Below are 26,450 nucleotides of genomic sequence, written 5' to 3'. Positions count from 1 at the left end.
AAGAGTGGATTTTCTTCCCTCTGACCCAGGGCAACCTGCCTGCTGAGGATGTGTAGTGGGGGGAGATTGGGCACACATAAGGACTCCTGGTACATAGAGGATACATACATCCCTGAACGCAGACAGAAGTGGGGTGAGCAGACTTGCTGTGAGTTTTTCCCAAGCCTGGAGAAGGGGAACTTCACTTCCCAGATCTTTCCCGGGACGGGGCTGGTGAGCTGACATCTGGCTCCAGGGAGAATGGCCACCGTGGTGCCCGGAAGGTTCTGTTCCTGCCTTCATTATCCTGAAAGATACTGATTTGTTCATTTAATTAAAACCTTCTAGGCTGATTATAGGTGACAGAACATGATCATGTCAGCCAAGCCTGAGTCTTTGCTGAAAAATTAGTAGCAGACTCATTTTCAGTAACTCATAGGCAGAACATTTTGCTTAAAATGAACAAATTATTATCCTTGGCAGAAGTGTAAGAAAGCTCCTGATTCACTCAGTGCTGTTCTTGCAGTAGGTAATAACTGGCAGTCTTTAGCTATAATATACATATATATGCACATTTTAAATCACCAGTGAATCATTTGAAATGAATGCTCCTGTACAAATATGAGCAGACTTTTAGCATCTAACTGATCAATAGTGTTTGAGAACCCACTTAACACACCACATTGCATCAGGGACTCCAGATATTGCTTAAATTCTAATGCCACTGGGAAACAAAAGGAGCATAAACATATTTTTCTCAGCCATGTAAATGAAGTCCCAACAATGCAGATCAGCTCTGATCTCCACTTTAAGCTCTCATGAATGTGGTCCCCAAAGGCTGCCTGTCTCCTCAGTTTTACAGGGCGCTCAACATCCGCATCGTCCTGGTGGGCGTGGAAGTGTGGAATGACATCGACAAGTGCTCCATAAGTCAGGACCCATTCACAAGCCTCCATGAGTTTCTGGACTGGAGAAAGATGAAGCTTCTACCTCGAAAATCCCACGACAATGCCCAGCTTATCAGGTAGGGTGCTCTGGCTCTCTCCTTCACTTTGGGATGTAGGGACCTCGGTGCACCCTGTCTTCTCTCATCCCCCCGTCCCTGCACAGCCCCCGGGGCTACAGACCTTTATGCGGAGCCTGTGGGCTTAGACACAGCCATCCTGACCCGGCATCGTGGGCGTGCCAGGCAAGGCTCCCTCCGTTCACCCTGGGAAGACTCTCCGTCAACCAGGTGTTTCCATTGCCTTCCTCATCACCTGGATGGATTTCTCCATGCAGATTTTTCTAGTCTTCATCTTGACATGGAGTTCCTGTTGTTGTGTACTGTCGAGCTGATTCTGACTCATAACGATCCTATGGGACGGGGTGGAACTGCCCCATAGGGTTTCCTAGGCTGTACTCTTTACAGTAGCAGACTGCCGGGTCTGTTCGCCAGCGGAGCCACTAGTGTGTTTGAACTGCTGACCTTTCGTTTAGCAGCTGGGCACTTGACCATTGCACCAAGACTCCTTGTGGAGTTCCTGGATGGTGCAAACGGTTTACGTGCTCAACAGCTAACAGAAAGGCTCGAGTCCACCCAGAGGTACCTGGGAAGAAAGGCCTCGCGATCTACTTCTGAAAAGTCATTGAAAACCCTATGGAGCACGGTTCTGACCTGACATACGTGGGGTAGCTACGAGTCAGAATCAACTTGAATTACAACTGGTTAATCTTGCTATAAGGTTGTCCTGAGTAGGCTATTTTTCTTAAAAGCTCTTTTTTTTTTCATTATAAGTGAAAAATATAAGAAATCTAAGGACAGTACATTTGGGTGAATATTGTCAGATGCCTGGAGGAAGGAAATCTCCATTCCTCCCCGTTTTGCCTGTTACTCTTTGGTTTCTAGATCAGAGAATACCAGCGGTATTCTTTCGCTCCGTCAACAAGTATTGATCACTTATTAGGAACCAAATGATGATTTAGGGTCTTTGAACACAATGGTGATCAAGACAGTCACTCTCCCTGATACCATTGAGTCTCTTGGGAGGAGGCAAGAATTAACAAAATTTGAGAGAGTGAGAAGTATCGTAATAATGAGGGAAACATAGCTATAGTATAACATAATATAAAAACGTACTGTAACATAACAACATCATACTATAACGTAACATAGTATAACATAACAGCATAACATCATAACAAAACAGCATAATGTAACAACATAATATAGCATAACATAATATAGCAATATACTATAACATAACAACATAATATAACATAACATCATAACAAAACAGCATAATATAGCATAACATAATAATAACATAACATCATAATCTAACGTGACAACATAATGTAATATAATAGCAACGTAATATAACATAACATCATAGTATAACATAACAACGTAACATCATAACAAAACAATGTAATATAGCATAACAACATAATATAACATAACAGCATAATATATCAGTAACGTATTACAGACACCTTTATCGTTAAAAGGAAAAATCTTAGTTATAAACTGGTATGAAGTAGATTTTTCCAGAAATGACAAACGTTTAATTTATTAAAAGTCCTTAAATAGCATATGCCGTTAGTCTTCTGTTCTCATGTGGCTTGTATCACTGGCGTGAAAACTCTGGGGACAGAGATATTTTGCTTGGACAAATCAGATGTAGTCTATTGAACGTTCGTGGAGTGTTACACTGTCCTACCCATCCTCACTTGCCAAATGCCTGCACCGGAACCAAGGCTGTTGGCATTCTCTCATCATTGACTTTGGCCGTTTTCATAAGGTTTTTGGTTTTTTCTTGGATATTGTAATTGCCTCATGTTTTATGCATTGATTTGTCCTGAACTCCTAAAAGTACCTTTCAGATATTTTGAGTCTGAGTATTTTGATCTTTTTTCCCACATGGGATCTGTCCAACTTGAACATCTGGAAATAAATTAGCCTCTTGTATAACTTATTATTTATATACATGTATAATTGTATCCTGGTGGCACAGTGATTAAGAGCTCGGCTGCTAACCATAAAGGTCGGCAGTTCGAATCCACCAGCCACTCCTTGGAAACCCTATGGGGCAGTCCTACTCTGTCCTACAAGGTTGCTATGAGTTGGAACCAGCTCAACAACACCTAAGAGCAACAACATAACTCATCTATTCATACGGTCTATACAAAACCAGAAAACCAAATCAGCTGCCATTGCGTCGATTCAGACTCATGGCAACCCCATGTGTTGCAGGGTGGAACTGTGCTCCATAGTGTTTTCAAGGCTGTGATCTTTCAGAAGTAGATCACCAGGTCTTTCTTCTGAGGTATCTCTGGGTGAATTTGAACCTCCAAACTTTTGGTTAGTAGTTGATCATTCAACTGTTTGCGCCACCCAGGGACTCCCCGGTGGTCTATATACATGTATATATACAAGTTGCTATCCCTACTACTGTACATATGAGTATAAAGGTATATATGCGTAGATTGGGTTTCATATACATCTACCACCTTCTTGTTAGCCACTGCCAGAATATCTAACTCTTCAAACTATGCGTAATCTGTATATGTACATGACCAAGATAACGTGAGCAAGTCATTCGTTTCCTTCCAAGGAGATTAACAAACACAATGTTGAATGTATGAAATTGGATTTAACAGCATGTACCCTGAACAGGCCCTTGGTGTTGTCAGATCAGGATGAAATTCCAGGTGTGAGGATGCCTGCACCAAAGCCAAGAGATCCTGCCTTCTAGAACTTTCCCTCTGGGCCCTGAGGCCTTGTGGGTGCTTATTTATTCTCCACCGGCCCCAGGTGATCAGTCATTTTCCCGCCAGTTTCTATTCTGTGAGCTTTATGAGCAGGACATTGGGAAGCATTTTGCGTTTCTGGCCCACTTGCAGTGAATTACACAGGAAAGCACAATCCAGCGACAACAGAAGCCTAGAAAGTGACCTAATGCGTTTAGCTGACAGTGATTCTCTGCCACTGTTTCAGCCCGTCCATCGGCCGGCTTGTTTAAAGGGGGCGGTTTTGGTTACCCCTTCGGGAATTGGGCGGGGCCAGGTTTAAAATTCCAAAGGAAAGAACGGTTGATTGCCTGCGTCTTGAAAACTAAAATCCAAAGCAACGATGGGACCATAAAGCAACTGTGAAATAAATTTTAAAGGAAATAAACAAAGGTTGAAATCACCTATGACCATACCTTCAGGCAGCTCTCTGCATTTTTGCATATTCTTTTGCAGTACTGTCAGAATGCGAGAATGTTCAACAGAATTTCAAATAGTAGAATCTCTTTGCTCTATATTACGTTCAAGAAAGCCTTTTCTTGTATTTCCTAGCGGGGTGTATTTCCAAGGGACCACCATCGGCATGGCGCCCATCATGAGCATGTGTACCGCGGAGCAGTCCGGCGGAGTCGTCATGGTAAGTCCAGGATGCCGGGGAGCCAACGGGAATACCCAGAGCCCTTTGCTTTCTTAATGACTTCCCTGCAAACTGCTCCACTGATCAGACTTTGTGAAGAGAAGTGGTTTTCTTTAATGCTTTTTAGATTTCATTCTAAGGAGCCCTGGTGGTGCAACGGTTAAGCACTCAGCTTCTTATCCAGAGGTTAGCACTTTGAACCCACCGGTGGGTTTTTAGAGCTGAAACAGAATTCTGCCCAAGCATGGCAGATTCTGCCACTGTGTGGTGCATTCATGGTCCTATAACCAATGTGATCACATTAAGTCGTTTGCTTCGGCCCACACGTCCACCCTTCTGTTTCCATGTGGTCGTTTTATTAGTATTCTTTCTTCAAAAACATACACGGAGACCTAATTTTTATAAAAAATGGAGGAAATGAGTGTGGTAAGTGTAGCAAATGATACATCCTGCCAGGAGAAACCATTGAAGACCAAAGTTACTCATCAGACAATGTGTTTTACCCATTTGGCCACCGTTACTGTCACCCTTAGACATGCCTTGTTTATCCCATGTTCAAGGGAAACATCAAGCTGGATGAAAATGCCACAGTTCCTTTGATTTCTAGGATATTCAGGACATAAACAAGATCAACATCTTGACCAGATCTGAGACTTCTAGACTAACTTTACTCTGTTGTGTCTTAAAGTCGAATACAGAGATGTTATATATGACCATGCCTCCAACTCACAAATCTGAGAGGAAGAAAATAATGTGGCAAGGGAGCAGGAATTTTAATAAAATGAAAATATGATTTTGGTTATTGTTTGTCTACTTTTTGTCAAGAGAGTAAATCGTTCATTTTAGCAACTTAAGCCACACGCTTATATCCAACTGGACTATAGCAGTCTTGATTTGTGGATAATGCCATAAGTTTAGAGGGTTTTTTTGTTTTGTTTTGTTTTTTTAACTATTTTCCTCTTATTACAAATGTAAACTGTTAAACAGGGTCTCTTAAGTAACATTCTGCTTATAGTCACACATGCGCTGAAGAATGTCAGACAATTAGGCATTTAAAAACTGAACCAAGATATTCAGGGATAGAAAAGAATCAGTATTTTTTTTAAGGGTGAATTCCTTGAATTTTGTACCTATGCATGCTAAATTCTGCCTTCCGCATTTGTAGACGGGCTGCATTCTCTTCACCAGGGTGTGTTATTCTTGAGAACTGATTTCCTGAAACATATTTGTAAAGCTTCCTACAACAGGAAACTGTAGAATCCAAACGAAGTAATTTATTAGGAATTTCATCTATTCTAAGAATAACCGGGTTCCCGGCCATGCCATTCTTCTCTTAAGACTGCGGGCCAGTGAAGCAGGCAGCTGCAGCAGTAAATACCAGCAACAAATTTATAAGATCTTACCCGAATGCACTTTCATTGAAAGGGCCCACAAACTATGTGTATCGGGAATAATGTTTGCCATAAAACAGCCATCACTGTCCCCTGGAAGCCTCTTGGAAAGTCTCTTTCCTCTTTTCTGGATAGTACAAAGCAGGAGTCAGAAGTGTCCTTTCATTATTCCCTGGTGTTCAAGCCTTTTCAGAAACACCATTCATGGGCATGCTTATTGCAGTTCACATTCATTAATTAATGAATTTTAGTTTGTTAAAGTTGAGTAGGTATATTTTTAGTTCCTTTCTAACATCTGTTTGAACCAAGTCATCCAAGCGCTTCACTAACTGGGGGGCAGCCAGACAGCACTTGCTGAATGGTAAACCCCTTCTACAACCAAGCAGAAGGTTGAGCCCAGCTGTCAGGAACAGTCAGAGAATCAGACACTTCCATCCATTTCCAAGGTCTACTGATAAGAAAAGGGCCAGCTGGAGGGAGGCATCACAGGATTGCCATCTTAATTCAGTGAGTCTGCAACCACTCAGTGGTTAGCTTTTATTGTGAGTTACTGTGAATTTTCCAATTATCCTCCTCTACCAGGTAGACCAAGTTGGAGCCCTGGTGGCGCAGTGGTTAAGAGCTCGGCTGCTAACCAAATGGTCAGCAGTTCGGATCTACCAGCCGCTCTGTGGAAACCCTACGGGGCAGTTCTACTGTGTCCTGTAGGGTCACTATGAGTCAGAACTGACTCCACAGCACCTAGCAGCAACCACCAGGTAGACAACCAGTAGGTGTGCTCAACAACAACTTGTGCAGGTCTTATTTAGAATGTCACAGCACGTGCTTCCTCCTGCGAACTTCACGTCAGCATACTTCTCTATCAAGAGATAAAATGGTACTTTGACTACCCGTGAAGGAGTGGACTTTGGCTTCCTATCATGTGGGACTTTTTGCTTCATTCACTGGTGAATGGCATTTTGTGAGGGCTTCTGGGAGTTTTTCATTAAAGATATAGAAGGATCCTACACGGGGAGAGGTAGGCGCTCCTCAGCAGAAGGAGCCTCAAACTCGTCTAGTGAAATACACTGATTTTTTTTTTTAAGTTTAAACTGAATTCTGGGTCTCCATGTTGTGCCCCGATAGGGAATTGGATTAAGTCAAATGGTAATAAATGGAAAAAATGGGGGTTGATGAACAGGGTGAGAAATGAGGCTGAGGAGATGTGAACTGTGTCTGTGCTCTTGTGTTTTCTTCGAGGATCATTCAGACAGCCCCCTTGGCGCGGCCGTGACCCTGGCCCACGAGCTGGGCCACAATTTCGGGATGAACCATGACACGCTGGAGAGGGGCTGTAACTGCAGAATGACTGCTGAGAGAGGCGGCTGCATCATGAACCCTTCGACTGGGCAAGTGCTGTGCTCCCAGCTCTGGTGGCATCCCGCCGCAGCTGGAAATGCTTTCTGGGAAACAGATGAGCCCAAAGTTCCCTTGGTTTTCTGGCCAGAGCCCCCATGGAAACTTCCAAAAAGAAATTCCTTCCCAAGTAGCAAGAGTGGGCTGTGCTGCTCTGGGAGAATCGTGGGCCACCATTTTGCAGCGCCACATGACATGGGGGCCAACGTCTTCCCCAAGAAGTGGGGGGGGGATGGATTCTGTCTTTGTTTAGAAACTGAAAATTACCCTACAATCCCAGCTCAAGTTCCTCAGGAGTGGAGGAGTCAGCCCCCCTGAGGGCCTTGGAAACCCACTGGGCGAAGGGCTGTGTCCTCTGGGGGAATGTAAGGGGGGTGGTGCGTGGGAGGTGTTTCTTCCCTTGGGAGTTGGCCCTTAGGGAATATATCAAGGGAGTTAGGGGCTTGGAGACTTGTGGTATCCCTATGTCGGACACCAAACCCGTGCCGCTTTACTAGATCTTAGCGGTTTAAATGAAGTGCTTTTTCTATTCTCGGTAGATTGTTTCAATATATTATGTTCAATAGGTTATGCCTTTCTGAAACTCTAGTCTTGGTTCACCCAAAAGAAAAAGAAGACGCAGTAGCTTTATTATTGCAGCGTTTACATGAAGTGGAAATAGATGCATTAAACTAGAATTTTGTGCTAGTTTCAGAACGATTTCGTTGGTAAAGGAAAACCTGTCCTTGCTACAGCGCTGTCTTCTTTATCGCTGTGAGTCTGTCTGTCTCTGTCTCTCTTGGATGTAGGGAGAAGGTGGCCCTTGCATTGTATAAGAATACAAAACAAATTACCTTGAGATATTTGAAAGCTACAGGTAGAAATGGTATTGCTAAGAGCTCAGCAAATCATTTAAAAGCCTTTTTTTTCCTTATCAGGAGTTTGTTAATAGCCTTTATTTGATTTATACCTTATTAGCGATTTCCAAGTTTTCTCTTTTGCTGAGCTTGTGCTTTTGCGTTAATCTTTTCTCCTTGGTTCTCATTTATGATCTCACGTTCCTATCCAGAGAGTGGTGTTTTTAATTTTCTCAGATGGAGGGAAACTTCCTAAGCAAGTGGGTGAATTAATCACAAAATCCCACAGTGCGGGGGAGGTCAGGCCTCTGAGCCAACTCATCATCATCCATCACCCACTGCGGGGTCTCCCAGGCGGCTCCTCATCTCCAGTATTATCTCAAAGTGGTGCTTCTCTTACCTCATGGTGTCCCCATGAGAGTGGGAGAGTAAGTTACATGAGATCATGGGTCTTTGTAAACTGTAACTCACTCCACAGATGCAAGGTGGTGTTACTGTTATTTAGCTCACAGGGATGCTGGAAGAATCAAAAAGTTAAAGACCTTTTTCAGGATCCCTACTCATAGTTACCGGAAAGCACTTCTAGTGCCGTGTGGCACTCACTCAGCAGTGCGCCCGTGGTTTGCGTGTGAATGGTTCATAATAAACTGGCACCCGTCCAAACACATACCTTCCTTCTGACTTCTTCTGCCCCACTGCTGACTCAGGCACATGTTAAAAGGGTTGGTTCATTTAAGTCACCACGTTATTTTTAGCCCCAAAAGTGACTCTCAAAGAGATGAATCAGTGACTAATGATATTGAAGCCGCACAGAATCAAACAGAACCGACAACCACTGTAGGTGGTTTAAAGGGGGAAGTGCATCCCCTGATAGACCTATTTATTCTTGATTAAAACATTCCAGAATCCTAAGTCTGAAAACATTAACCAGCCGCCATCATTGACAAATTGGACCTGAAGGCCTGCAAACACTAGGCTAGAGCAGAGGTCTTTGTAAGCTTGGGTGACATGACCGCAGCTGCACGGTGCAGGAATGGTTGGAGAAGTTTCCTTGGGGCTGACGTCATTAAACACTGCGAGTCTTTGAGTACACGTGAGAGTATGTGTTTTATGTCTTTGGATAGTTAACATTTAAGACCTGTCTTGGAAATGACTCTGTGGCAAAAGCAGCATCTGGGGATTTGTGTGGGAGTTTAAACTCGATTGGGTCTGCCATTAATGACCTTCTTGGAGCACTTGGTCTTTAAAGGTTGAAGACTAAGTATGCCACGTTGGTAGGAGTAAGAAAAAAGTGAATGATTTGAACACTTTCAGCAAAGAATATTTAACATAATAGTAAATATCACTTCCTAGATTAAAAAAAAATGAGTATTAACATTCAGAAGTCACTGTCACAGATTTATGTATTTTTTGCAGAAGGTTTCCTGTTGAAATGAGGTTGGAGTCATAGGTCCATCCTGTCAGGGAATGTGGCTGAGCCTGCAATGCATGTTACCTCAGCTCCTGCAATGTGTTTGCCTGTGAAGACATCAGGGATACAACAGTGACCAAGACAGAGGTGTTTCTTGTCCTCCTGAAACTTGCATTCTAGAGGGGTCAGCGGACTTGAAATGAATTAAAAAATTGCAGATTGGGAAGAGTGTGATGAAGGAAGCAAAGGAAGAGGACGGAAAAGGAAAACAAGGGATGGGGGGGAGGGTTTTGGGAAGACCTCTCTGTGGAGATGATGTTTCAGCCAAGACCAAAAGAGAGAGAGGAATAGAGAGCAGGCAGAGATGCTAAAGGCATGAGCTCCAGGCGGAGGGGACAGTGTGGGTTAAGGGCTCTGCCAGGGGGGTGGGGGGTGGAGTGGTGCCAAGTGGAAACGAGGAGGAGCCAGATCAAACAAAGTCCTGTCCTCCGTGATATAGACAGGAAGATGGTTGGATGGATGGGTAGATAGATACATAGATATCTGCAGCTGAGTTGACTCTGACTCGTGATGATCTTATGTAAAACAGAGTGAAACATTGCACACTCCTACGTTATCCTCACGAATACAGGCTGTTGTTATAGCTATTATGCCAGGCCATCTCACCGAGGGGCTCCCTCACCCTTACTAGTCCTCTGCTTCACCAAGTGTAATGGCCTCCAACGATTTATCCCTCCTGATGGCATGACCAAAGCAAGCAAGTTGGACACTGTTCTGTTGTGATCCACAGGGTTTCATTGCCTGATTTTCAAAAGTAGATCCACCAGGCCTTTCTTCCTAGTCTGTCTTAGTCTGGAAGCCCCAATGAAACCCGTCCACCATGGGTGATCCTGCTGGTATTTGAAATTCCAGCAGCATAGCTTCCAGCATCATAGCAGCATGCAAGCCGCCACAGTTTGACAAACTAACAGACAGGTGGTAGGTCCAGGGAAATGGGACATCACTGAAGGTTTTTAGGCAAGGGAGTGATGTGATCTGATTTATAAGATTTCCTCATTTTAAGAAGATTACGTGGCATCAGAGCTACTATAGTTTGCTAAATTAAGGGGCTTACTGTCTATAAAAGAAAAGAGGAAAGTTTCTATTAAAAGAAAGTGATAGTGTATAAATTCTAGTTTTATTTTAGTGTAATTAGTAGGTATTTGGAAACCCGTTGCTTTGTTAAAAACAAGGGATGCTACAGTAGCTCGTTGTTGTTGCTGTTAAGTCAGCTCCGAATCATGGCGACCTTACGTGCAATTGAGCAGATCGTTGGAATGCTCAAGTCCAGTGCTGCTGCCACTGCGTATTCCAAGTGCCTTTCTACCTAGGGCCTTCATCTTCCAACACTGTACTGGACAATATTCTGTTGTAATTCATAAGGTTTTCATAGGCTGAATTTCAGAAGTAGGCTTTTATTGAGGGATATCATTGCTAATGGCAGATTGATCTTGACTGAAAGCAGAGAATACCAGAAAGGTGATTACCTGTGTTTTATGGACTATGCAAAGGCGTTCGATTGTGTGGATCATAACACATTATGGATAACATTGTGAAGAATGGGAATTCCCGAACACTTAATTATGCTCATGCAGAACCTGTACATAGACCAAGAGGCAGTTGTTTGAACAAAACAAGGGGAGATTGCATGGTGTAAAGTCAGGAAAGGTGTGCGTCAGGGTTGTATCCTTTCACCATACTTATTAAGTCTGTATGCTGAGCAAATAATCCGAGAAGCTGGACTATATGAAGAAGAACACAGCATCTGGATTGGCGGAAGACTCATTAACAACCTGTGATATGCCAATGACACAACCTTGCTTACCAAAAGTCAAGAGGACTTGAAGCACTTACTGATGAAAATCAAAGACTACAGCCTTCAGTATGGATTATAGCTCAACATAAAATAAAAATCTTCACAGCTGGACCAATAAGCAACATCACGATAAAGGGAGAAAGCGTTGAAGTCGTCAAGGGTTTCATTTTAGTTGGAACCACAATCAACGCCCATGCAAACAGCAGCCAAGAAATCAAACGACAAGTTGCACTGGGCAAATCTGCTGCCAAAGACCACCTCAAAGTGTTAAAAAGCAAAGATGTCACTTTGAGGACTAAGATGTGCCTGACCCAAGCCACGGTATTTTCAATCACCTCATATGCTTGCAAAAGCTGGACAATGAATAAAAAGACTGAAGAAGAATTGATGCCTTTGAATTATGGTGTTGGTGAAGAATATTGACTATACCATGGACTGCCGGAAGAACTAACAAATCTGTTGTGGAAGAAGTACAGCCAGAGTGTTCCTTGGATGGCGAGACTTCATCTTGCTTACTTCGGACAGATTATCAGGAGGGACCAGTCCCTAGAGAAGGATATCATGCTTAGTAAAGTAGAGGATCAGTGAAAAAGAGGAAGACCCTCAATGAGATGGATTGACACAGTGGCTGCAACAACGGATTCAAACATAGCAACGATAGTGAGGGTGGTGCAGGACCGGGCAGTGTTGCGTTCTGTTGTACGTAGGGTAGCTATGAGATGGAACCAGCTCAACAGCACCTAACAACAACAACAGGCCTTTATTGCCTGACCTTTCTTCCTAGTCTGTCTTAATCTGGAAGCTCTGCTGAAACTTGTCCCGCATGGGTAACCTGGTGGCATCTGAAATACTGGTGGCGTAGCTTCCAGCATGACAGTAACATGCAAGCCACCACAGTACGACAAACTGACAGACGGGTGGTGGACATTAGCGTACAGGGTTTACATCAGTCCACGCCGCACACACTCAGCTCTCCAGCCCGGTAGAATCTCTGTGAAGTAGAAGATTGTTTTGCATTGAGCATTTCACTTTCCTTTCCCAACAGTAAGCACCGTCTAAGGCCTCCACTTTGAAGAGCCACAGACCAGCGCCTTTTCCTTGTAGGTATCTGAGACGATTTACCGCCATAGTGCCCATGCCAATGCTGAGATTAGGAGTCTGGGGCTGTTGTGGTTTTGCTTCATCCAGACTGGCGAACAGCTCCGAAGCCAAGAATATGTCCCCAGCTGCCAACGGGGAGTGAGGGCAGCATGGTGAGCACTGAAGAGAACGCAGGCTGAGGAAATAGTCAGATGAGCATCACCCCTGGCTCTCCAGGGGTGTAAGTAATTCACACTCTGCTGAGGCTGGACCTTTCAGCAGTATATCTACAACCAGACCAGATGACCGTGTTTAAGGAGAAAGCACTGCCCTTCTACTTCCCCAGAAATTTGCAGAGTTGGCTTGTTCAGTTCCATGTAATTCAGTTCAGGAAACATTTATTGCACGCCTGCTTTCTGCACAGCTGTCTGGATGTGGAGCAATTCCAGAGGAGACACTGGATCTGCGTGGCCTCCACCCAAGTTCACCCTTCCTTACTGAAAACTGAGAGGAGGGCAGTCCTGCCTCAGACTGCAGAAAACAGGGTTCACAGACGAGGGGAGGCAAGCAGTCACAGAAAAACCACTCATTTATTCAACCAGTTCTTCCTGTGCATCTACTGTGTGCCAGATCCTGGGGAACGGGCTGGGCATCGACATAAAAGGCAGGTCCTTGGTTACAAGGAGCTCATGCTGTGTTGGCAAGGCCAAGGGCTCTGGTAGGGGGCATTGTAGATGCCGTGAGACCCACCGGGGTGGCGCCTAGCTTGTCTATTTACACAGTCCTCGGTATCACACCCTCTCCTCTGTAAGTACTTCAGTGTGTGTCTGTAAACAATAAGGATAAGTTTATAAACATAACCATAATACCATTTCACATCTTTTATAATGCCCAATAATTTATGGTGCAGGAGCAAAGGTTGGAAGGGGTGCTGTTGAACATTCTGGAATGCTGGCGAACATTCTGGAATAAAGTCCAGTCTGAGCTGATGCCTGAAGCATCGAGTAGAGGTTAGGCTGATCTCTCCCTACAATTGCTAGCTCATATTGTGGTAAAACTGGATTTCTTTTTGAGAACTGTCTGAAAATGTGTTTCAGGGGAATACAGTGAACTGCAGTTTTTCAGTGAAAAATTCCTCAGAGCTTTGGATGTGGTAGGAATTGATAGACATGCAAATGTAGGTGGAAAATCCATACTCTTTGTAGATATGTTTGAAACTTGAACTTGAGAAATAGTGCGGAATACAGGTAATTAAAGCTCACCTTCTTTGTAACTTTGAGAGAGCTATTTGATATCATGAATACATTTGTTATGAAGGGATTTTTCCAGAATGGAGTTGGAGAAAATTATTTCCTGTATCAGCTCTTCACTGAGGGTAACTGTATGTTTTTCTTAATGGAAAGTTTAAGAAAATCTGCAGTTCCTTCTTCAAGTATTAGGAAAAAAAATGAAAATTTTTATTCAAGGAGAAAAAAAAGTAAGAGCAGCTATATAATGATGAAAACACTGCTGGTTAGACTCCATTTAATTACCCAGAGTGATTGAGTTGGCTGTCTTGGGACATTATCATAGGGAAAATGAACTGGCAGTAGGATTCTTGACAACAGTTCAAGAAGGACACATCAATATGCGTGTGTTCCCATTTCTTCTCTGTATAATTAGATAGTGCCCACTGAAAAAATAAATGAGTTTATCTACAGTGAATGCAGAGTAAGAACACTAACTTACAGAGCCGCTGTGAGTTGGAGTCAAGTCAACGGCAATGGGTTTGGTTTCTTTGGTTTAAGAATACTTAAATCCACTGCCCAAGGTCATGGTCGAATCGTCCTCCTCTCTTAAACCAAGCAGAAAACAGAGCAGTCAAGCTAGGGAGATGTATCTGTATGCTGTCGCTCCTTGAACATACAGTTCAGGGGAAATGAGAGTAGACAAACTTGACTTTGACCCTGGAGGATAACATTAGTGATTCCCTATTTATTAGTAAGCTTAGTGATGTGGATATTATTATACCCATTTCAAAGATAAGGGAATTGGATGGGGCTTAGAAAGCTAAATGAAGCACCTAAATTTTCACAGGAGGCAGTGGTGGTCCAATGGTAGAATTCTAGCCTTCCATCTTGGAGACCTGGGTTCAGTTCCTGGCCAACGCACCTCATGCACAGCCACCACCCATGTGTTAGTGGAGGTTTGTGTGTTGTTATGAGGCTGAACATGTTTCAGCAGAGCTTCCAGACTAAGAGAGACTAGGAGGAAATTCTTGGTGGTCTGCTTCCAAAAATCAACCAGTGACAACCCTACGGATCACAACAGTCCAGTCCACAACCAATCGTGCGGCTGGTGCAGGGCCAGGCAGGGTTTCATTCCCTTGTGCATGGAGGTCGCCATGAGTTGAGGGGCCAACTGACGACTAACAGCAGCTAACGACAACCACAAACTTTCAAATCGCCAAAGTGGAAGCATCAGGATATAATGTTGCCAGAGTCCAAGCCCCTGCCTTTCCACCTTCATCTCACATCAAAAGTTGCGGCAGCTGTGATTTTCTCAGGAAGAGCAGAAAAGCCTCTATCCTGGGGCACTGGTTGGAGAAAAATGCACTCAGCGTCTGACTATAGGTTCGCAGGAGCTCTGTGCAACCAGACGGATGGTCCAGCGAGGCTTAGGACAAGCCTGTTGGGCAGCCGTGCACCCCAGCATCCCCGTGTGTTTGCCACATGGAAATGGCCAGGCCATACTTTGGCTCCATCTGGGGACTGAAGCCTTCTCAGTAGAGAGCAGTGTCCCCGTAGGACCTCTGGAAGGTGGAAGGCGGCCCCATTTTTAAATCGTTTAGTTCTGCAAGCCTCCTTCAACTTATGTTACGACAGCAGGGAATTATTTCCTGTCATTGGCTTGTTAATCCAGCATTTCATTTGTGGTGGAACATGTGTGAAAACATTGCAGCTGAAATTCTGCCAATCCCTCTATCCCACTCCCACACACACACACCCATTGCTTCCTCCTCTCCTCAGGACATGTGGTATGGAGACCACGGTATGAGGTCAAGCGTGAATTCTGGGCCTCTCGGTAACCAGCTGTATCCGGAAAAGTCCACTTTAAGCTCAAGGAGGTCAGGAATTTTGTCTGTTTTGTTCATTACTGAATCCCCAGCACCTAGAACAGTACCTGACACATAGTAGGGGCTCGGTGAATATTTCTTGACTGAAAGGATGGATGGATGGATGGTGAATGGTTGAGGGATGGTTAGGTTGGTGGGTAGATGAATGGATAGGTGGCTGGGTGGGTGGATGGACAGATGAAGGGACGGATGGGTGGGTGGAAGCATGGACAAATGATGGGTGAATGGATAGATGATGGATGGGTGGGTAGATGGATGGATGATGGGTGAGTGGGTGTGGAAATGGATGGGAAGATGATGGCTGGGCAAGTGATGGACGGATGGATGGTGATTACAACCCACCAGAGGTGTGCAGAGTGAGGCCATCTCTTCACCTTTTGTGTGATGGCTAAGCCTCTAGGGAGAAAGTTCTGAGGCCATTGTCTTTTATGCCAACTCTAGTGTTTGCCACATTGCTGTGTCTGATTTTTGTATGTGCCTCATCATTCTGCAGTGGATTTGCAATAGCTTATAAGACTAGACACAATACAATAAATAGAAAAACAAAACCGAAGGACGGAGAAAACCCAGGTACACAGGAGGCCGAGGCCCTTGTCCCTTTGACATGCTCCGTGGAAATCTGGGCGACAGGAGCAATTTTCTTTCAAAGAGCAGTGTCACTGGCCTTTGGGGCATCTCCTGAAAGCCTTTGCTTAATTTGGCTAAAGTTGGGGGTGGGGGATAAAAATATAGAATCTAAAATAGTTATAAAAATAAGACCCCGTATTGGTAGACCATTCTCTAGTTTACAAAGAACTTTGACAGCTGCTTTCTCATTTTTTTCCATACCTCTAAGAGGAAAGAGCAGATACGATCACCTCCATTTTACAGATGAGAAGGAGGTTCGGGCAGGCCACAGGCCCCACTGTCGGGCAGCGTTAGACTCTAGGTATCAACCTGCAGCTTCTTGCCCCTGGACCATTCCCCTGCCCCTCTGCAGGTGCCTGTAAGCAGGGGCGCCTTCGGGTCCCAGTCATTGGGAGGGACAGCCCCTTCATGCTCTCGAGTCCAGGATTGCTTTCATGGCACCAAGTGCCTGGAGCTCAGCAAGACACAGAGCAGGGCACACGCAGACTACAGCTCTGTCCGGGTGGCTTGGAGGTCTCAGCCACCCTTTCTCTCATATTTGATTAAAAGTGCCTTTCCTATCACAGACCTGCAGACTGCAGAACCGACTGGCATGCTCTATGCAGGTCTCTCCACTGGGGCAGGAGGAGAGGGTGGCACTGTCTCGGAGATGTGACTTGTCCCTGACCAGCCCCTGGGTCTGTCTCTGTCTGGGTGAGCCCAGTCCTGCACGAGCAGCCAGCAGCCTTTCTTCTAATGTCGCTGAGAAGCTAATAGCCCACCTCTGCTGGGGCTCACACCTTCAGGACAGCTAATGGTATGAGGGGTCCCTTTCATGGGGTCACTGTGCCTTTGCCTTTGAGGTCCTCGCATTTCAGGAGTTGGTTTAGGAGCAAACCGATATCAGCACAGAAGTGGAAAGTCCACCTTCTGGTAACTTCCAGAAGCCTCCTGCGCTCCTCACAACTGACCAGAGCTGAGTTGGTGTCTCCCTTTATTGTGAATTCTGGGACAGTCCGTTTACAATGTAATTGGTTTCTGTGGAGACGAAGCAGAGGTCAGAGTTCACGTGTTCAGAACATGGATTATAATGTGCTGCAGATGACTCCATTCTGGGCCCCAGGTGTTTGCTGTTAACAACTGAAATGTCCTACTAAGGACACTTTTGATCATTCGCTCCTGGCCTGGTGGTTTCCTTCACCTCCTGCAGCACATCTGGTGGGCACACTGGGGTGGCACTCGGTGTAATGCCGTCATTCTCCAGGCCTGAAGTCGACGTGGCGATGAGTTTTCCCACAAGGTTCACCCTGGATTCCCGTTCTGTTGTTGGAGACAGTGCTTTGCATGTCACGCCCCCATGCACCCCTCGGTGGCGGAATGCCTCCCCAGCTCAGGCCCGTGTCCCTCTGCCATCACCATGCAGCGTCCTCAGTCACGCTGCTTTTTTTGCGGTCGACTGTTTCCTCTGCCCTCAGCTTCTTGGGGCCTGTCTCGGATGTGCTGGGTAAACCCCAGACCTGGCCTTTGTTTCCATACACCGAGGACATTTAGAGAGGGTGCCAGGAGCTAGCTTCAGAATGAAGCTAGAACCTCATAGTTCCCAGCGTGTGAGGTCCTTGTTGTCACCCCATTTTATAGATGTGAAAACTGAGGCTTGGCGGAGTGCTGGGAGGTGGGGAGCTCAGACTTGGTGTCCGACTCAGCTGTTTGCTGCTGCTCTGCACCGCACGCCCAGGTAGGAGAAGAGCCTCCCAGCCCTTCGGAATCTGTCGCTTCCTCCGTCAGGAGAGAAGAAAGCCCCATTTTAGTCTGCAAAGGGAAATCCGTGGGAAGCAGAGTGGCAAGAGCATGTTTTCAAAAGCCAGCTGGCCTTGTATGGTCAAATTGGTTATCAACTGTGACGATGGGAGTGTTTTTCTATCGATTTGAAGCAAGGATCCAGATGGCTTTGGGCCCAGGTTTCCTGCAACATTGTGTTTCCTGCCACTGGCTTGTGGCAGCTCCGAGCTGTTCTCAGCAGCCTGCTCCATCCTTCTTGCTCCGGTCACTTCTGCCTCTTTCCTGTGGTCAGCATGCGGGCCCATGTCAGACTGCCGACAAGTGGCCAAGCCAACCTCGGGACCGGTGACCCCCAGGCCTGATGACAGCGCCTTCCCCGCCTACCTAATTTCCAGCAAGAAAAGCAACTGTCTCCGGGTAATTCCCAGAGAGCTTCTGCAAGACAGATATCTGCCGACTTCCATGGGTTGATAAATTGGCTTAGTGCGATTCACCCCGAGAATACAGCGGGGAAGTGCACAATAGGCTCCTACAGACTGCAGATTTGTCAAAGTAACCCCTAGTCATGTTTTACTCGGCAGCCTGTGACGGCTAAAATATTAAGCCACGACTGCATGTGTGCTGGGAAGCCCTAAGTGGCGTTCCTCTTTTGAAAAGTTGAGGTTTTTTCCTTAATTTTATGTTTCTGGAATCACCCAGCTGTCTGTTTCATCTTCCTTCTATTTCTTACCTTGCATTTGGCGGGGTAGATGTGCCCCCGAGTGTCCCTGGTGGTTAAATATTAGGGAAAAAGGGCACATCCAAGCAGATAAATTCTCTGCTCCTGAGCCGAAAAAGCACTTTTTCTGAGCCGCAGGGATAATCATTTCAAAGCGTTCTTTTTCCAAGGGATAGTGTCAGTGCGGAAGGGTTTCTTTTCCAAATAATCCTCCGGTTTTGTTGCATTGTTGCAGCCTGTCGTTGCTATGTGTCAATTCAGTTAGCCGCTTTCCTGACATATTCGGGAGAATTTATTAGAAGTATTAGAAATTACATTGTGATGTGATGAGCTTGCTGCAGACTGTGGACGAAACCAAGGCTTGTCTTTTTAAGCTACTGACCGTGAGCTGTACAAGGAAATCGTTGATGTCATGGGCAGCTACATGGCCCAATTCAAGGTTCCTTTCACCCGTGCTCCAGGGACGAAAATGAAAATAGGAAAGGGGAAAGCCGAGCGAGGGAGAGGCAGACTGCCGTTCTTGGAATTTTGAAGCAAGTGCAAGGGAATTGTTATGATTGAACTGTGTCGCCCCAAAAAATGTGCTGTAAATCCTAATCCCTATACCTGTGGTTAAGGAGCCCTGGTGGCCCAGTGGTTAAGTGCTCAGCTACTAACTGAAGGGTTGGCGGTTCAAACCACTAGCTGCTTTATGGGAGAAAGATGTGGCAGTCTGCTTCCATAAAGATTACAGCCTTGAAAATCCTATGGGGCATTTCTGCTCTGTCCTGTAGGGTTGCTGTGAGTCAAAATCAACTCAAGGGCAACAGGGTTTGGTTTCGGTTAATCTCATTTGGGAATGAGTTTTCTTTGTTATGTTAATGAGACAGTATTACTGTAGGGTGTGTCTTAAGTCAGTCTCTTTTGAGATATAAGAGAGATTAAACAAGCAGGAGAAGCAGAGGTGGGGGAAGATGGATGCCAGGACACGTGACAATCACCAAGGAGCCAAGGAGTAGAAGCTGAAGAGCCGAGGACCTTCCCCTAGAGGCAACAGACAGAGAAGCCTTCCCCTGGAGCCAGCACCCTGATTTTGGACTTCCAGCCTCCTAACTGTGAGAAAATAAATTTCTGTTCGTTAAAGCCACCCACTGTGGTATTTCTGTGATAGCAGCGCTAGATAACAAGATAGGAAGCATCACTCTGTTCAGAATCAGAACCTTTTCTGGCACGTTAATTAGTGGGCAAAGGTCCCTGAATGCCAGAAACAGTTTGTACTCTGCTACTAACCTCCTAAGGAGCCCTGGTGGCACAGTGGTTGAGAGCTATGCCTGCTAATCAAAAGTTCAGCAGTTCAAATCCACCAGCTGCTCTTTGGAAACTCTATGGGACAGTTCTACTCTGTCCTGTAGGGTCACTATGAGTCAGAATCGACTCGACGGCAACGGGACTAATCTACTAAAGGTTGGTAGCGGTTCTTACCCGCCTAGCAGCACCATGGAAGAAAGGCCTGGTGATCTGCTTCCCTAAAGATTACAGCCAAGAAAACCCTGTGGAGAAGTTCTACTCTGTAACACCTGGCATTGCTGTGAGTCGAGATTGACTCGACGGCAGTGGGTTTGGGTTTGGGTTTAATTCGTGTGTAGGTTCCTAATGAGTCAGTCATTTCACCATAACTCACGAAAGTATTGGAAAAGTCACGCATAGTTTGAACCTGGCTTTAAGAGATAACACACAGGATTGAGCACATGCCAAAAATCAGAGGAGGTTTTCAAAATGCTCTACACTGTACTTTTCTCAGACAGGGGACCCATGGTGCCAAACAGAACAGTTTCTAAGTAAAGTGCATGAAGGATGACCTACATGAGCCTGGTTTGCATTTCTTTTTTTTTTTTTTTAATAAATGGTTGTGGGTTTGTCCATATGTTAGCTTTACAACAATATTTGCATTTCAAATCTAGGCTAGTTGTTTCCAAACTTTAATAGGCGTCAGAGTCACCTGGACCATCGGCAGATGACTCGATAAACAAAGTGTGGTCTGTCCATACGGTGGAGTATTATTCAGCCATGAAAAGGAATGAAGTTCTGATAGTTGCTACAACATGGGTGGACCTTGAAAACACTACGCTGAGTGAAAGCAGCCAGACGCAAAAAGGCCATGTGGTGTATGATTCCATTTATCTGACGTGTCCAGAATTGGCAAATCCCCAGAGACAGGAAGTAGATTAGTGGTTGACTCGGACTGGGGGAGCGGGGAATGGGGAGCAGCTGCTTAAGGGTATGGTGTGCGGAGAATGTTCTGGAATTAGCTAGTGGTGATGGTTGCACAACCTTGTGAATGTACGAGAAGTCCCTGACTTGTACACTTTAAAATGGTTCAAATGATGAATTTTACATTCTGTGAATTTTACCTCAATTGAAAAAAACACAGGCTGCTAGGCCCCACCCTAGAGCTTTGCTGACTCGGTAGGTCTGGGGTAGGATCTGAGATTTTGCATTTTTAGTAAGTGAGCAGGTGCTGCTGATGCTGACCCACATTTTGAGAACCGCTGGTCTAGGCATGCGTTGGGTAATGGAAGGACGTGTCCTCTGTATCTGAATCAGTGCCTCCGGGGCTGATTGATCACCCTCCACATCTCAGCTGTTCACCGCCAGTAATCCAGTGTGGAGTTGGCATCAGTAAGGAGAAAATGTCTCTCTAATTACTGAACTGGAAATCAGTGCATGGTCCCATCTAGTCTCTGCCACCCCCTAACTGTGAACCCTTAAGCAAGTCCCCTTACCTCCTTTGCAAAATGAGGATGGTAATGTTGGTTTCATTGGACTGTTTTGTGAATTTAAATTCATGTAAGAAAGAGCACACCAAAGAAGAAAGAGAAATATTACTATGAAAAGCATCCACCATATCACCTGGCTTAAAACAGGCACTCAGTAAATAGTTATCCCCCCTAAAATTTATTTTCCCCAGTTCCTAGTCTTGTTATCGTTCTTAGGTGTCATCAAGTCAGTACCGACTCATAGTGACCCTATGAACAACAGAACGAAATATGGCCCGATCGTGCGCCATCCTCACAATTGTTGCAATGTTAGAGCCCATTGTTGCAGCCACTGTGTCAGTCCATCTTGTTGAGGGTCTTTTTCTCTTTCACTGACCCCGTGCTTTAACAAGCATGATGTTCTTCTCCAGGGACTGATCCCTTCTCATAACATGTCCAAAGTAAGCAAGATGGAGTCTCACTGTCCTCGCTTCTAAGGGGCATTCTGGCTGTGCTTCTTCCAAGGCAGTTTTGTTCGTTCTTCTGGAAGTCCGTGGTACGTGCAATATTCTTCACCAACACCATAATTCAAAGGCATCAGTTCTTCTTCGGTCTTCCTTAGTCACTGTCCAGCTTTCACATGCATATGAGGCGATTAAAAGTAACACAGCTTGGGTCAGGCGCATCTTAGTCCTCAAGGTGACATCTTTGCTTTTAACACTTTAAAGAGGTCTTTTGCAGCAGATTTGCCCAATGCAATGTGTCTTTTGATTTCTTAACTGCTGCTTCCATGGGCGTTGATTGTGGATCCAAGTAAAATGAAATCCTTGACAACTTCAGTCTTTTCTCCGTTTATCATGACGTTGCTTGTTGGTCCAGTTGTGAGGAGTTTTGTTTTCTTTATGTTGAGGTGTAATCCATACTGAAGGCTGTGGTCTTTGATCTTCATCCTACTCTTAGGAATTGATGATCTTGTGGAGGACACAAGACGACATGGGAAGGGAACAATAACTAATGGCAAAGCATGGGGCTGAAATTGTATTTGGTAGACCCTGTATGTGGCAGAAATAGCATGCGTGTATCTGAGGGCTGGGAGTTTTCAAGGGCCATTTCCTGGAGGAGCTGAATCTTAGTGGTGACCTTGGAGACTGGATGAAGAGGCAGTGGGTGAGATGAGCAAGGCCAGCAGGGAAGGAGCTTGGCGGAGGTCAGGCAAGGGGGAGCAGGCAGGTCTGGGACCACATTTGAATCAATCTGTCTGCCAAGGGGAGTTAGAAAGATTTCAGAAGAAACATCGTTGCAGGGCTGCATGAAGGCAAGTTCTGGCTGATTGCCTTTGCATCCGACAGATGCAAATTATTCATTTATTTGTAGATTAGAATTATACTCCCGAGTTAATAACCTGAGATTGATAGAAAACACTTGGAGAGGTAGAGCAGTGTTATCAGTTTGGCAGAGGAAATTGTGATGATTTTGAAATCTTGCCAAGCCTAATCATTGCACCGTGGGTGGAGTCTGATATCTTCGTGGAAACATAACAGCTTGCATCAGCTTGGCCAATTGATTGAGATCCAAGTGTAATGTCATTCTGTAAATGTCCCCGTGGGGGAGGGGGAAGCGCTTGGGCCCACTGGACAGCAGACCCTGCTCTCTCATTAAGTAATAAAACCTTCTGGGTTTCTGGCATCTTCTCCCTTATAATCCTTGCTGCCTGACACATGGAAAATACGCTCGTGAAAGAATGTGAGACACACTGTACATGTTGGGTAACACCAGCTGCTGTAAGAAAGAAACCCCACATTTTTAGTGGCTTTCGATAATAGAAGTGTGTTCCCCTTCCGTACGGCCCTCTGGGGTTCTGGGCTGTAGATGGCTTTCCTCAGTGCCGGGAGTCAGCACAAGTTCCGTGTCTGGCTCCTCTGTCTCTGAGGACCTTGGGATACCCTGAGTCAGGAGACAGAAGGGAAAAGAGGCGACATGAAAAAGGGCACCCGCATCTTAAATACCTTCAACCAGAGGGGACCCACATCCCTTCTGCTCACATTCCCCTGTCAAGAATTAGTGCCCATTTGCCATGAGATCAGAAGAAATGGATGGTACCCAGCTATCGTTACTCAGCATTTTGATCAAGAACCCAATAGATGGATCCTAATCAAAAGGAGGAAAATTGTGGAGCAGATCTTCCAATTCATATGGAAACCAGACTTGCTGTAACCATTGACACCGGGGGAGCCCCCAAGGCTACTGCCCAGAAATAATCTTTAAACCTTGAACCAAAATTATCCCATGAAGCCATAGTTAAACGAAACAACAGTTTAGCTCAGCTAATAAACAGTGTTTGCCTTGAGCACTGTGCTTTTATAAAGAAGTATCTGTATGAGTTCAAAATGACAGTAGTTCATCTAAAGGACAGATGAGAGAGAGAGGCTGAGAATGGTGACAGTGTGAACTATGTAACCAATGTCATTGAAATATCCATGTAGAATTGTGAGTGGATGTATGTTTGATTGTGTGTACTGCCACCAACAACAACAAAAAAGAACTAGTGCACAGCCCACCCTGGAAGCCCATCCAGGGCAAAAACTGCTAGGCAGCGGGTGCCTCTGCCCCAGCCCTTTGTGGCCCTGGTGCCTAGGGGCCAGAGAGGACCTGCATTCTGGGACCCCTTCTGCTCTCTGGTGGCTGTGCTTGGGGGAGGTGGTAGTTTGACCTTACAGACCTGAATGCCAGTATTGGCAACTCCTGACCTGTGTTGGGGGCTGCATCACTGTAAACATGGAATTGATAAGCACAACGCTTTGTATTCGTTTCTTCTTTGCACTTCCAATAAGGACATTGATACATGTTCATATTACAAGCTACAAACTGTAAGAATTCACTTTGCATTGTACCAGTTTATCAAGACCTATTAACAAGGTCTGTTATGAGACTCTGTCTGAATTTGCTGACTTGAAAACCATCCAAAGATCCTTTCTTTTGAAAGCACTTCCTCACCAGGGCACTGACATTGTACAGGGTGAATATCTTGATGTAGCTCAGAGCCCCTTGTTAAGCACTGAGTACTTCTGCCTTTGTCCGTTGAGACCAACAGCGGACACAGATGTTGAGGCAGATGCAGGCAGTGGCACCCTGAGCAGCTCAAAAAGGGCAGGGAAAGCCATTCTGCTCCCTGAGGACTGACTCTTCTGGGCTCTTCTTTCTCAGGTACCCATTCCCCATGGTGTTCAGCAGCTGCAGCAGGAGGGACCTGGAGGCCAGCCTGGAGAAAGGAATGGGCATGTGCTTGTTTAACCTGCCGGAAGTCAAGCAGTCCTTTGGGGGCCAGAAGTGTGGCAATGGATATGTGGAAGAGGGAGAGGAGTGTGACTGTGGGGAACCCGAGGTAAGAGGGCCTTTTCCAGAACGTTTGTCTCATATCCCTGGCTGGGCAGAGGCGTGAGAACTTGCAGGGGCTGTGCAGCAGCATGTAAGTTCTAGAAATTCGGGATGCAAAAGTCCTGCATGGCCACCTTGAACAAGCCTCCCAAGCTAGGCTGGCTTGCTTGAATTTTAACTGTCTTCCAGACTTAATTGTATCACTTGGTCTAAACAGATAAAGAATCTTCTTTATTTAAGGGCGTAATATTCTCGGCAAGATGAAGATAAGAGTAATAAAAAAGTATTTAGCTCTGAGTTTGACAGAAAGAAAGCCTCGAAATTCTAGCCTCAAATCGCTAATAAGCACCATTTCTTTTTCTTTGGAAGATGTGCTACCAGAGGGGATTTGAAGTAAGCAGCATTCATTTTTAACCAAGAGCTGCTTCTCAAGTTTAAATTCTGTCATTGCTGCTGCTGCAGCCTCCTCTATATGCAAAGCTGGAGGCTCCCAAGGCTTCTGCTTCAAATCTTGTTAACTTTCAGAAGCAATAAGTGAAAGCAGGGAACATTTTCATCCAGCGACGGGCTTATTTAACCCACTTTTCCAGCCTGTGTTGGGAACCGTCCTGGTTTCTTTAGGGTCCAGAATTAAGTTAATCAACATGAAAATTGTAACAGTCACTTTTTAATCTCTGAATAATCTTGAAAGATGAAGGGAAAGAGGACACAGCAAGCCTGCCTGGGAAAACGAGGGCTTCCTCCAAGCTTGGAGGAGGTTGTGTTTAGAATAAATCAAAGCAAGTCATTTGTATCGCAGGCCGTCTACATGTGGGATTCCTGCCCCAGAGCTCATGCAAGCTGAAATGGAAGACAAGTTCAAGGCGGGCTTAGCTAAATTATGGGGCTTAATGAGGGCTTAGGAAGATGGGATCTTGGAGTACTGTTCTGAAAAGGGGATTCTCAGGTGGCAGGAAAATTGTGCTGAAACTCTGGGGCATCCTCGTATTTCTGTGTTCATCAGATGAACAATTGGTTAACAGAATCTTCACCATCGCTCAATCCCCACGTCTCTCTCTGAGGTTTTCCATACCAGCAGCAATGATCTTGGTCTGACAGTTTCTGTAAGACTGTTCAGGGTGACTAAGTAGAGAAACTCAGGATCCATCAGTCATAATGGCATTCCCTTCAGCAGAGTTTAGTTTTGTTTCCAATGTGCAGGGAGTGGGTGTCATGCAGGGGCAAGCCCTAATTATAGGGTTCCAGAAACCCTTTCTGGAGGAAAAGTTGAAACCGTCAGGGGGGAGGGTGTGCAAAGGAAAAACTCCTTGGAGGCCATGTTAATTACTTGAAAAAAAAAAATTATCCGTATTTTTCTGAAGAGGCTATATTGACTTAAAATGGTTTATCTTCGATTTGAGCTCCTTGTAGTTGTTTATGAATTTAAAGAAATTTGACAGCTCTTTATGGAGCCATGAATTCTCAGGGTTTGAATGACTCCATTAGCAGTCATTTACTCCACATGCCACCCCCACCCCCACTGCAGGGTCACCACTACCATCAACACTATTCCTATTACCACCACTACCACCACCATCTTCACCACCGTACCGGTACCACTGCCGCTGTCACCCCATTACCATTACCCCTCTACCGCTACTACCACTGTCCTCACCATCACTGCCATCCCCGTCGCCACCACCGTCACCACCATCCCCATCTCCACCACCATCACCACCACTGCCATCCCCATCTCCACCACCACTGCCATCCCCATCTCCACCACCA

General features: G+C 45.4%; 1 protein-coding gene across 1 annotated transcript in view; it reads left to right on the top strand.

The window, feature by feature from the left end:
* The window catches only part of ADAM12 (ADAM metallopeptidase domain 12), a 291,938-nt gene that overhangs the window by 234,108 nt on the left and 31,380 nt on the right, over nt 1–26,450 (top strand). The window contains exons 9-12 of the mRNA XM_012555120.1: nt 834–1,003; nt 4,303–4,387; nt 7,018–7,166; nt 24,513–24,690. Of these exons, the coding sequence (XP_012410574.1) occupies nt 834–1,003; nt 4,303–4,387; nt 7,018–7,166; nt 24,513–24,690 (582 nt within the window). The remainder of the gene's footprint in view (nt 1–833; nt 1,004–4,302; nt 4,388–7,017; nt 7,167–24,512; nt 24,691–26,450) is intronic.

Source organism: Trichechus manatus, unplaced genomic scaffold (assembly GCF_000243295.1).
Source record: "Trichechus manatus latirostris isolate Lorelei unplaced genomic scaffold, TriManLat1.0 scaffold00031, whole genome shotgun sequence".
Lineage (NCBI taxonomy): Eukaryota > Metazoa > Chordata > Mammalia > Sirenia > Trichechidae > Trichechus > Trichechus manatus.
This window is presented reverse-complemented; position numbering and strand designations above follow the sequence as displayed.